Source organism: Bos grunniens, chromosome 20 (genome assembly GCF_055505025.1).
Source record: "Bos grunniens cultivar Pamir isolate PY7600 chromosome 20, Bosgru_T2T1.0, whole genome shotgun sequence".
NCBI lineage: Eukaryota > Metazoa > Chordata > Mammalia > Artiodactyla > Bovidae > Bos > Bos grunniens.
Window position 1 is genome coordinate 68067812 of NC_141184.1, and position 13227 is coordinate 68081038.

At 46.5% G+C, this 13227-nt stretch overlaps 1 protein-coding gene across 1 annotated transcript in view; it reads left to right on the forward strand.

The window, feature by feature from the left end:
* Positions 1 to 5606, forward strand: part of STK10 (serine/threonine kinase 10) — a 125608-nt gene extending 120002 nt beyond the window's left edge. Inside the window, exon 19 of the mRNA XM_086362207.1 lies at positions 3144 to 5606. Coding sequence (XP_086218333.1) covers positions 3144 to 3287 — 144 coding nt within the window. The 3' untranslated portion in view covers positions 3288 to 5606. The remainder of the gene's footprint in view (positions 1 to 3143) is intronic.
* The last annotated feature ends 7621 nt before the right edge of the window (positions 5607 to 13227 follow it).

The following is a 13227-nucleotide window of genomic DNA, read 5'->3' on the forward strand; positions in this document are numbered from 1 at the left end:
CCCATTACTAGCTGTGAGACCCTAGGCAGTTACTAAACCTTTCTGTGCTAAAATAAAAGTGGTAGCTGACGGCTTACAGGCTGGAACTGGCTTACAGAGAGGTTTGGCCAACAGACAGCAATTTAAAGACTTTTTTGAGTTACCAATTTTTTAAGTATAAGGAAATTTTACATAAAAACCTGGATTTCCAGTTTCTTTTGAAAACTTAGGAGCTCTAGCAACACTGGGCCCGTCATACCACATGACAGCCATCAGCTGGAGCTGGGAAGACTGTCCTTTCCCCATCTTTCCTTTAAGGTAGAACTCACTAGAATTTAGTACTGTTGAAGGAATGTGAGCTTAAGGGGGTAAGTTTGCTGAGACTATTTCAGGGCATCAGAGAATAGTTTTAAGAGACAGAATGCTGGTCCATTCCTGTGAATGGTTACTTCTGTAATGCAAGCAATAACGAACCCACATTTACTGAGTAACACGTGTGCCTGACTTTGCGGAGCGTTTCAGAGCCTGAACTCTAAAGTTAGACCCGTCTTGCTTCTGCCCCCACGTAGCTGAATGACCTTGGGCAAGTGACCTAAACTCTCTGAGCCTCAGTTTCTCCATCTATAAGATGGGGATAATAGTATCTATCTCATAGAGTGAAGATTAAATAAGCTGTAATACACTTAGCATAGTGTGTGACACGCAAGAAGTACTCAGTAGTTACAGCCCATTCGTTTTTAAAAAAAAAAAAATATATATATATATATATATTTTTATGTGTACCATTTTTAAAGTCTTTACTGAATCTGTTACAGTATTGCTTCTGTTTTATGCTTTGGTTTTTTGGCCTCAAGGCACATAAGATCTCGTGCAAGTCCAACCAGGGATTGGACCCGCACCCACCGCATTGGAAGGCGAAGTCCTAACCACTGGACAATGAGGGGGAAATCCCAGCCCATTGGTTTTTAATTTAGTCTTTGCAAGTGCCCTGCCAGGAAGACAGTGAGATTGCCATTTTACACTAGAGGAAACAGACCTGGGGAGAAAACGGAACACGCAGAGGCCCACCCAGCTGCTAATGGAGCTGAATCCCATTTGACTGTAAAACCCCTGCTTTTTTCCTCTGCACTCTGCTTCCTTTTTTTCTTTTTTTGGTCTTCTGGTATGATTTCCTTTATTTGTAAATCAGTTCAGTTCAGTCATTCAGTTGTGTCCGACTCTTTGCGACCCCATGAACCGCAGCACGCCAGGCCTCCCTGTCCATCACCAACTCCCGGAGTATACCCAAACCCATGTCCACTGAGTCAGTGATGCCATCCAACCATCTCATCCTCTGTCGTCCCCTTCTCCTCCTGCCCTCAGTCTTTCCCAGCATCAGGGTCTTTTCAAATGAGTCAGCTCTTCGCATCAGGTGGCCAAAGTATTGGAGTTTCAGCTTCAACATCAGTCCTTCCAATAAACACCCAGGACTGATCTCCTTTAGGGTGGACTGAGTCTTCTCCAATACCACAGTTCAAAAGCATCAGTTCTTCGGCGCTCAGCTTTCTTTATAGTCGAACCCTCACATCCATACGTGACTACTGGATAAACCACAGCCTTGACTAGATAAGACCTTTGTTGGCAAAGTAATGTCTCTGCTTTTTAATATGCTGTCTAGGTTGGCCATAACTTTCCTTCCAAGGAGTAAGTGTCTTTTAATTTCATGGCTGCAATCATCATCTGCAGTGATTTTGGAGCCCCCAAAAATAAAGTCAGCCATTGTTTCCCCATCTATTTGCCATGAAGTGATGGGTCCAGATGCCATGATCTTAGTTTTCTGAATGTTGAGCTTTAAGCCAACTTTTTCACTCTCCTCTTTTACTTTCATCAAGAGGCTCTTTAGTTCTTCTTTGCTTTCTGCCGTAAGGGTGGTGTCATCTGCATGTCTGAGGTCATTGATATTTCTCACAGCAATATTATTTCAATGTTATACTTGGATAGTTTTAGAGGAACTTTTTAAAATTTTTAATGGAAGGATAATTACAATGTTGTGTTGGTTTCTGCCATACATCAACATGAATCAGCCATAGGTATACATATGTCCCCTCTCTCTGGAGCCTCCCTCCCACATCCCACCTCATCCCACCCGTCTAGCTTGTCACAGAGCCCCAGTTTGAGTTCCCTGAGTCATACAGCAAATTCCCACTGGCTCTCTATTTTATCTGTTTTACATGCTGCTGCTGCTAAGTCGCTTCAGTTGTGTCCGACTCTGTGCGACCCCATAGACGGCAGCCCACCAGGCTCCCCCGTCCCTGGGATTCTCCAGGCAAGAACACTGGAGTGGGTTGCCATTTCCTTCTCCAATGCATGAAAGTGAAAAGTGAAAATGAAGTCACTCAGTTGTGTCCGACTCTTAGCGACCCCATGGACTGCAGCCTTCCAGGCTCCTCCATCCATGGGATTTTCCAGGCAAGAGTACTGGAGTGGGGTGCCACCGCCTTCTCCCCTATTTTACACATGTTAGTGTATATGTTTCCATGCTTCCTTTCTTAACTGGATGTGTATTTTTGGAGAACGTAATACATTTTTCTGGTAGGACACTATTTATCTTGTTAAACTTGCGTGTGTCCAGCTGCCTGATGCTCCCCTCGGAGCTACATGATATGCTTTTACAGTGTCAAGAAGCCCTGTCCTACAGTAGATTTTCAGAATCAGAATCTCGGGGTGGCACGACTGCGCTTAGATTTTGAAAAGCCCCCTGCCTTGGCAGGACAGCAGTCTGGTTAGGAACACTGTGTAGTTCAGACAGCTCTTGTTAAAGCTCTTCCTCCATCTTCTATTAGTGCCTCAGGTTTTTCTCCAGTCATCTGTCTGCTCCCTGCCAGCAGACTCACTTCTGCTGTTCCCTCATGCCCTGTCTAGACTGGCATTTCCCCAAAGCAGAACTCTTGGCCCACAGGCAACTCCTGCATGGTTGGGGCAGTAGGAAGGAGGAGGTGGTACTTACCTTCTGGGCGGTGGGCTCTGGGAAAGGAAAGAGGGAAGATCGAGTTACCTGAGCACTGAGGCCTGGGGGGTGGGGGGGCAGAAATTTCCAGAGAAGACCATTTTGGTGGTCCAGTGGTTGGGGGAACTTGTGTCCTAAGTAAGTGATGTGACTGAGCTCCATCTGCCCTCTGTCCTAGGCTCTGGAAGAAGATCTGAACCAGAAAAAGCGAGAGCAGGAGATGTTCTTCAAGATGAACGAGGAGTCAGAGTGTGCGAATCCCACCTCCCCAAACAAGGTCACCAAGTTCTTCCCCTACAGCTCTGCGGATGCTGCTTCTTAACAGCCCCTCAGGGCTGCTCTGTGAACAAGTAACTCAGGACCCCCTTCCTTCTTGCTTCCATGCCACTCGAATCCAGCCCCTTGCTGAGGCCACCTCAGCTGTGCCTGACGGCCCTGGCATCCCTGAGTGCTCGCTTGCTGTGGAGGGCGAGGTTTCGTGACGGGCTGCCTGACTCTTGTGCGTGCTCCACTTGGGCCCCAGTGAGCTGGGCTGTCGGTGGGGCGGCAGACCAGGAGGAACAGGTGTTCTGTGGCCGCGAGGCCCCTCCTGTTGCCAAAGCAGCACTTGTGCTGTCTGTGAGCTCGAAGCACTGCCGCCGAGGTCCCCGTGGGTTCATTCATCCTGTAATTCTCGGGGGCTTTTCAGCCGTTCCCTGCGGTGGAAGACAAGAACCAGGGCTCATAATGGCCATTTTGGCTCCAGCAGAGCCTGGTCTGCAGCCGGATGCTTGGGGTACCCCCGTTCCCCCAGCTCACTTTCCTCTTGAGACCACCTCCACAGTGGTGGAACGGGAAGAACCTGAATGCTTTATTTTGATCTCAGGGGTTTCATGCCATCTTGTGGTCCCCCTTTCTGCACGCACGTCCCCGCCCCCTTCCCATGCACACAGAACAGGGCCCGCTGGTGCTACACAGGCTTGCCTCTGCCCTGGGCCTCTTGTGCTGGGTGTGTTGGAAGGTACTTGCCGGCTGAGCCCATGCCACAGAGCATGTTAGGGCGAGCCATTGGTATGGGGTGGGGGTGCTGGGTGTTGGCCCCAGAGGCACAGACGGTACTGGCTGAGTTGCCAGTCTGTGATGCCTTTTTGGCCCCACAGAGGGATCCTATGTTCAGGAATAGACTTCCCCCGCCCAGTCACTCTGTCTCTCGTTGCCCATCCTGTCTGCAGGTGATCCAGGAAGGCCACTTCCCTCTGCGCTGTGCCCCTCCTACTTCAGGGTCCAGCCTCACACTTCAGACAGAGGCTCACAGGCACTGCACCTTCTGTTCAGGGAGAAAAAACATAAGGGAGAAATATGGAGTGCTTCTTGCCCCCAGGAACCAGACAGAAGCAAAGCTTCTGTCTCTCAGATGGAGTCCTGGGCCTTGATGCCTCAGCCGGCCCCCCAGAGGTTCCACTCCCCACAGGCTAGAGCGTATATAACCCGGTAAAGCGAATGCTCAACCCAGCATTCGACTCATCTACAAAGAAAACTTTTTTTTTTCCCATCTTTATGTCTAACTTGATATAAATGAATGTCTTCCTTAGGAAAACATCTGCTTTTTAAAAAAAATAAAAAACAACAACAACAGAAAAATATGAAGGTGACTGAGACGAGTCAAATGGGCGTACTAATTCTGGGCATGAGTTTGCTGGTGATGGGTGGTTAACACTCTGGGAAGAGTTCCTCTTTCTTCCTCTCCTATAGGTTAAGGTTAGATGTTCTGTCTTTCTACAGCAAGTCCCTGGAGTTTTCTGGGTACTCTTGTAACTGGATTTTGGGAAAGGAGGGTAACCATTCAATAGAAAAAGGGACTTGCGGTTCCACAGACTTACACACGTGGTGAAGATGCCCGAGGCCCGTGGGAAGGCACTGGTTCTCTTAGGTTAGTGAGCGCTCGGCTTGCCTGCTTCAGTATTTGACCCAGAAGGACAGTTTTCAGGTCTCCCGCAGGTGAGATAAGGGAAATGATGATCCCCTTTGCCTCTCTCTGGTGCACGGGCGCTGGGGAAACATGAACTAGCAGCAGTGTAACGACAGGACATGGACGCAGTCCCACCGGGCGAGGCCAGCAGTGGCAAAGGGTCTCGCGTTGGCCGATGGCAGGGCTGATTTGGGCTTTCTTTTGTTTTTTGGGGGGGGGCTTTGTTTACAACACTGCCTTCTGTAGCCTGGGGTATGAGAGAGAGTGTTAGGAGAGAGGCCCATCTCATGGTTTAGGAGGAAGTCCTTCACGTTGGAATCTCATTCAAGGAGTTGCCGCTTTCTGTTCAGCACCGCCTGAGCCCTACTAGCTCCCCCGTCCTTTCTGGATGGGGTCCGCTTGGGTCTCCCAGGCTCACCGTTAAGCCAGTATGACGCCCCTCACTGAGGAAGCCCATGCAGTATTCTTCATGTTCTGTGCTAATGTTTTCTCTGGAAGGGACAGACGGAACTGTTTCTCATTTTCAGTCAGTTTTTAGCAGAGTAAATAGAACTAACTTATATTTTCCCTTTTATGGAGAAGTTATTTTTATGTAGTTTCCAAACTTTATATAAAAAACTTTTGTGAAGTGTTCTCTGCAAAGTTAACTGCAAGAATGTAAATATGCTTCTAATAAAATAACAAGGTGAGAAACTCTTTGCATTTGGGTTTTTTCTCTTGGATTGGGGTGGGGAAAGCAGGGCAGACTTACCCAGGAAACGGTTTACTATTGTCTGAGTACACTGAGTGCGTCCCAGGGTGTATAGCAGGTCAGACTTCGGGGTTTCTGTTCTTGAAGAAGTTACATTTGATGTATTTTCTCTACAGACATTTATATCATTCTCATTTAACAGCAAACATTTGGCCCCTAAGAGTTTTTCACACATTAACTTACTGAATCCTTTCAACAACCTGTGAGGAAGGCATTGTCATTTTATAGATGAGGAAACATGCTGGGTAAGGGGAAGGTCAGGTGAAAGCTCACAGCCCTGGTGATGCCCATGGAATTCAGAAGTTTGAACTCCACGGTCTTCTCCACAGCTCCTCTCCCACCAGCTGCACGCATTACACTCAAGCAAGAGACACACACAATTAACCACTGGCTTCTCTGCCATATAGAAAGTGATGGCCATGCTTCTGAAATCTCATTCAGGGGTTCTTAACCTGGAGTTCATGGACCCCTGTTATACGCACACAAGGGATCCATGGGTAAAATTCAGGGTATCATTGTACCTGAATGAGAAAGATAGGTAGTTTCAAGCTCTAACTGAATTTCAGCATTTCTTTTCTTTATGGGTATAGGCAACAAACTAATATTATCAGCAGTACTTGTGACTATGTCAGCAGTAGGAATCACAGATACTTCATCTCACATTAGAGATGTTGCAGACAGCTTCAGTTATCATTTTTGTTCATCATTTTGAAATTATAGTAGTTACTGGACCTATCACTAGATTTTGTTATTTAATGAGATACAAATATACATATTATATATATATCTACATGATACACACATTTTCTAATATTTTGACACCTCTGCTTCCTGATGGTTAGTTTCACTTGTAATCTGTGTGCTCTACACTGTGCACTTGCGAATGTTACCCTGAGAAGGGGTTTCTACTCTGTGGAATGCCTTGGCCCTTCCTGTCTGCAGCTGACACTGGCTTCAAAATGTTTGTCCTGCAGAGAAACAGTCCTGGTAAGGCAGAATGTTCGTTCAGGCTGATGTAGCCTGGGAGAATCAGGGAAGACTTTCCTGTGGAGGTGATGCTGTATCTAGGAAAACAAGCTTGTATGTAGTCAAAACACACACATTCAGAGATTGGGCTGTAGTTGAGGGTGAATGATTTGTGGGGCCATGAGGCTGACTGAAGAACAGGGCCAGACTTGCAAGCCAGGCTCAGGGACCTTTGCTTCCCGAGAGCAGGAAGGATAAGGAAGAGTTTTCTCAGAGGAAAGACACTTGACATCATGAGTGTGGTAACTCAAGAGATCAGCCAAGAACAGACAACATCAAATGGGAATATCGGCCCATGAAGCTTGGAGGCTTTACGAAGGAAAGGGCATACTGTAGGCTTCATAAGGGCAGGGAGGAAGACTTTAGCTGACCCCTAGATACCCAGACTTAGATGTGATAAAGGGTTTAAAAAGTGTGCAGCAGGGTTGTAGGCTATAGACCGGATGTACATTCACTCTGCTACCATGGGTTTTCACTAGGTCTGATTAACATGTATGTCCTCAGTTAAAAATGACACTGATAGAACTAAACATGAGGCAGGCTGGGGCCTGGAAGCCTCTGCTGCAGTGCTTGTTCCTGGACAAACCTTTCCTCCAGCAACAGAATACAGAGAAACTGTAAGGAACTAAAAATAACTATGCAGGAGCAGTTGGGGCAAATCGTGGACAAGACTCAAAAAGGTAAAAAACAAAACCAAACCCCCAATTCTCACTTCTGAAGAGATGGGAGCAAAAGCAGGGCAATGAGCATGCCCCCTGCGCACACCAGCAGCTAAGGAGCATGCAAACTATCCCTCTGACCTGATCTCTGGACACACTCCTACCCTCACCACAGATCACAAACCCGCCCCTCCGCCCCAGGGAGTGAGCACGGGAACCTGTTACTTGTTCTCGTTCCTCCACCAATAAAGGCTTGCCTGCGTTTGTTTGGCCTCTTAGTTTCTGTTGATTAAGGAAGGCCAAGAACCAGGGTTGGTGACAGATGCACGGTGCCCAGTGTGGGGCGGTAGTCCCCTTCCTGGGAGGGGACCTGAGTGCCTCCAGGACCACCAAATGCAGCTTCCCCATGGGTGAAAAGTGGCCACCTCTTGTTTCAGGCAGGCTTCCTGAGCCAGGTGACAGAGGCAGTCAGGAAGTATACCAATTCAGACCCTGAGCCTGCAGAAGGAAAGACACTACTGGCCATGCATTTTAGAACCCAGGTTACTCAGGATGTCAGAAGAAAATTACAAAAGCTGGAGGCTGGGCTCAAACCCCATTGTCAACCTTGGTAGAGGGGGCCTTCAAGGTCTATAACCACCAAGACTTAAATGGAAGAGGCCAATAAGGATATGTGCTTAGCTGCTCAGTTGTGTCCAACCCTGCAACCCCACGGACTGTAGCCCACCAGGCTCCTCTGTCCATGGGATTCTCCAGGCAAGAATACTGAAGCGGGTTGCCATGCCCTCCTCTAGGGGATCTTCCCAACCCAGGGATCGAATCCAGGTTTCCTGCATTGCAGGCGGACCCTTTACCAACTGAGCCACCAGAGATAAGAGGCTAATAAAACACAGCTTTCGGCTGCTCTGATTCACCCACCACCTCAAGGGGACCCCGGAGGGCTGAGGAGGCTAGACAGAATGACAAGAAGTTGACTGGGCCTGAACGAGTGTGCCTTTTATCAGAAGGAGGGGCACTGCAAGGGGAATGGCCTGACTGCCCTCCTATGGGACGCTAGAGGGGCAATCTCGACCAGCCCCAGTTCCTCGTGAACATCTGCATACTGACTCGTGAGGCCCAAGAGCCTCCCTGGCTCTGGATGCTACTGGATTCATCCTCCTTTCTCAAATAGAGCCTCAGGTCACCCTGAATGTGGCAGGTAGGAGAACTGAATTTCTTGTAGACACTGGTGCCGCCTGTTCTACTCTGTCTTGGCCAGCTGGCCTCTCCAACCATGACTGTACTATGACAATAGTTGATGGACAGCCAAAGGCAAGGCGATTTACATCTCCTCCTGCCTGTGGAATCAGGTCCATTATTATTACACACTCCTTTTTGTATATGCCAGAATGCCCTGTGCTGCTCCTCAGAAGAGACTTGCTAAATAAATTAGGAGCTAGTATATTCTGAGGGGGCTTCTCAGGTAGCTCAGATGTAAAGAATCCACCTGCCAATGCAGGAGATATAGGTTCAATTCTTGGGTTAGGAAGGTCCCCTGGAGGAGGAAATGGCAAGCTACTCTAGTATTCTTACCTGTGAAATTCCATGGACAGAGGAGCCTGGCAGGCTGCAGTCCTTGGGGTCTGAAGTTCAGAGGAAATGTCTGGGCTGGGGATATAAATTTGAGTATGAAGTGGGTAGCTGACAGAAATTAAGTAGGAGAGACAGGTATGACCAAAGGGCTCATTCAGTCATGTCTGACTGTTTGCAACCCCATGAGCTGTAGCTCATCAGGCTCCATGATCCATGGAATTTTCCAGGCAAGAATACTGGGGTGGGTTGCCATTTCTTTCTCCAGGAGTTCTTCCTGACCCAGGCATCGAACTCCCATCTCTTGCAGTCTCCTGCATTGGCAAGCAGATTCTTTACCGCTGAGCCACCTGGGAAGCCCCAAAAGATATATGTAAACTATAAAAAAGAAACAGAGGTTTCATCCTGAAGGTCATGGGTGACAGCAGCTTCGTGCTGGAGACAGGTGACTGCTGCAACAAAAAGTACTGGAGCAGAGGATGATGGGTAGGGTCTTTATGGTAACCCAGGTAGGGAGGCAACTTCTCATATACAGTTGTATATCCTGACTTTCCCCCTTATATCATGAGCATTTTAACAACTGAAAGGTCTCTGTAAATACAGCTTTAGATGGCTAAATAACCTACCCACCTGTGAATGTATCAATACATAATCTACTTAACCACTATTATACAGTTTGGCATTTTGGCTTTTTTTCAGTTTTATGTTAGGAACCTTAATTCTTTCACATAAATGTTTATCTTCTGTACTATGTAAAACCACTTCCCCCTGCCTTGTTGATAAAAATCTCTGGGAAATATCAATGATTTTCTAAAATTATTTGGCGGTGGTGTAGTCGTTAAGTCACATATGACTCTTGCGACCTCATGGACTGTAGCCTGCCAGGCTCCTCTGTCCATGGGATTCTCCAGGCAACAATACTGGAGTGGGTTGCCATTTCCTTTTCCAGGGGATCTTCCCAACCCAGGAATCAAACCCGAGTCTCCTGCATTGCAGGCGGATTCTTTACTGACTGAGCTATGAGGGAAGTCCTAAAATTTTGGGGGCAAATCTAGTTACTAAGTTTTACTTTCACATTTAATTGAAACTTTTTTCAGCCAAATCAACCTTGAACTAGACTAAGACGCGTGTAGTGAAAAAGACAGGCATGACTGGGATGATACTCACCAACTGCATCATTTGATTCTCTGTATTTCAAATATTTTCAAGTGATATGACCAATAGGGGTTATTAGCCAACATATATAAACAGCTAATAAAATGTCAAGAAACCCCAACCTGATTGAAAAATGGGCAGAAGAACTGAATAGACATTTTTCCAAAGAGGAAATGTAGATGACCAACAGGCACATGAAAAGACGCGTAACACTACTGATGATCATGGAAATGCAAATCAAAACCACAATGAAATATCACCTCACACCTGTCAGAGTGGCTAAAGAAAATGGATAAGGAAAATGTGTGTGTGTGTAACTATATATAGTAAGAAATATAATTACATAAATATGTATAATTACACACACACACACACCATGGAAAGGAATTAAATCTGTCATTTGCAGTAACATGGAGGGACTTGGAGGGCACGATGCTAAAGTGAAGTGATCAGACAGAGGGAAACAGACTCAGCATATGGGATTAAAAATACAGCAAACTAGAGAATATAGCAAAAGAGGCAGACTCACAGGCACAGAAAACACACCAGGAGTTACCAAAGTGGGGAGAAGGAACGGGGAAGGGGCAATATTGGGTCAGGGGATTAAGAGGTACAAACTCTCAGGAATAAAATAAGCTCTGAGGATGTACTGTACAACACGGTGTGTGTGTGCTCAGTCGCTTCAGTCGTGTCCAACTCTGTGACCTCACGGACTGTAGCCCAGCATGCTCCTCTGTCCATGGGATTCTCCAGGCAAGAATACTGGGGTGGGTTGCCGTGCCCTCTTCCAGGGGATCTTACCCAGGGACTGAACATGCATCTCTTAGGTCTCCTGCATTGGCAGGTGGGTTCTTTACCACTAGCACACCTGGGAAGCTCACACAACATGGAGAATATAGCAAATATTTTATAATAACTAAAAATGGAGTATAACCTTTAAAAACTGTGAGTCACTATATTATACACTTGTAACTATATAATATTATGCATCAACTATGCTTCAGTTAAAAGAGAAAAAACATCCACCCAGGAAGCTGTGTGTTTAAGATACTGCAGAAAAAGATGGTAGCCTCCAATGACCATGTGGAGCACAGCCTTCTGTCAATCCACACAGGCCAGGGGGCATAAGCCGCTAAACAGATTACTTACTGTGATAAGCAGCTGAGATTTGAGGGGTGTTTATTACTATAGTATAACCTAGCCTATTCCAATTTATCTGCTGCCTCCTCATTTCCGCCACTCTGTTCTCTTCTTCCCCACTCACTCCAGGGTTGGAGGAGAGAAGAGGGAGTTAAGGAGGGAAGGAGAGGTAAGACACTCACAGTGGATACTCTTGGCGCTCCACTAGATGCCCTTAAAGGCCCCTCTTTGCTCCTTCCCCAGCTTCTGTGTCTTTGCCTTCTACCAGGCCATATCTGAGACTTTTCAAAGGCCTATTCAAGGGCTACTGGAGCCACTGTGCCCACAGCAGAGTCGGAAGTGCTCAGGAATTAACATCGTCCCACCCAGAGATGGGCCTTAGCCAGTGACCGGCGTGGCAGTATGAAAGCCAGCCCCCTGGCAACAAGTCTGGACAAACTCTGAGGCACAGTTTATACTCCAAAGCTTTCCTGTGGCCCCAGGCTGAAGCTACCCTCCATGGGACTTTGTTTGAAGTCACACTTTCGCTTTGCTTTTCCCCTCCTTTTTCCTGCTTCTCCTACTCATTTCCAGTTTCTCCTGGGAGCATTTCCTAAATAAATTACTTACATGCAAAGTCCCATTTCATAGTTATTTCTGAAAAACCCTAAGACGTTTGGAATCAGTAGTGGTCATAGGAAACAGACAACAAAGTCGAGAGTTTGGAATCTGATCACTTGCTGGTTAGGTGACAATACAGATGCTATCACTAATGCTAAGTACAGTGTGATTAGCAGCTGGTATACCCTAACATTACTATTACTAAAATATGTACCTGTGGGAAACTGGAATCAGAAACAGCTGCAAGGGGTTGCATGGTCTTGTGCAATACAGAGCAAGTGATAACTTAAAAGACTACGGAACTAGTTCATTATTGCTGGATGTTATTGATGAATGGAAGAGAGAAAATGACAAGCTCAGAGCAGACAGTTACCGATTTAGGCAAGATGTAAAAGTCAAAAAGTCTCTCTAGGAGCTTTTAAAAAAGACTGTCATCTACTGTAGCTGTAATGTTTATTGTGCTAAAGGCCAGGCACAAGACTACTGTAAGAATAGGAGAACTTCAGCAACGGCTAAGTTCACAGCCTTTATAAGTCTCCTACACCAATGTCAGGCCCCTGATAAGGAAGGAGTGGGACCCTGAGACTTGGGATAGAAACATCCAGAAAGATGCACTTGAGAATATTTAACCATAAGACCCATTTGAACATTTTGGGCATGCAAGACTGAACCCCTTCCCCTTGCAAGAAGACAACAATGGCCCCCCTCCTTGCAGTAACTACACAAAGACCTGAACTGAGTAAGATGTCCTCTGCAAAACAATACCTGCCTTACTCAAAATCTTCCTCCATGTCCCCTCCTGGACACTAGGCCAATAACTAGGGTTATGTCTCGGCACGACCCACACAGGGAAGTTCTGGCCAGTTAAGGATGGAGAAGAATTATTCACCAAAGGAGTGACAGGACCAGGCTAATACAGAGCAGCAAAAGCCAGGAGTGCTTGCTTGCAAATACACCCTGAGGTTGCTGAACCAGGGTCAGGGGTATTGGAATATTACTGTGGTTAACGGAGTGCCTGTTGACATGGAGATACTCTTCCAGGACTCAATATGTAATATCCTGACAAGAGGCCTTGGAACTGATCCTAATAGTAAGATAGTGTTTAGATACTTGGAGAAGCCAATCCACATTACATGAGGAACTATGATGGAACCACCATGACAGACCAGGAAGGAATGAAAAGTTCCCAAACTAAAGCACATCAAAGACTCATCATTAGAGCAGGGATTCTGGAAGTCAGGTAATATATGTAGTCCTGGCTCTGGACTTTCTTACAGTGGGCCACAAGTCTTCACTGGCACACCCGGTAATCATTTCCTTGACATCTAAATGTATAATCAGGCTGTATATACTCAGCACCTGGAAGAACCCTCATACTAGTTCCTTGACCTATGTAATAATGACTATGGTAGTA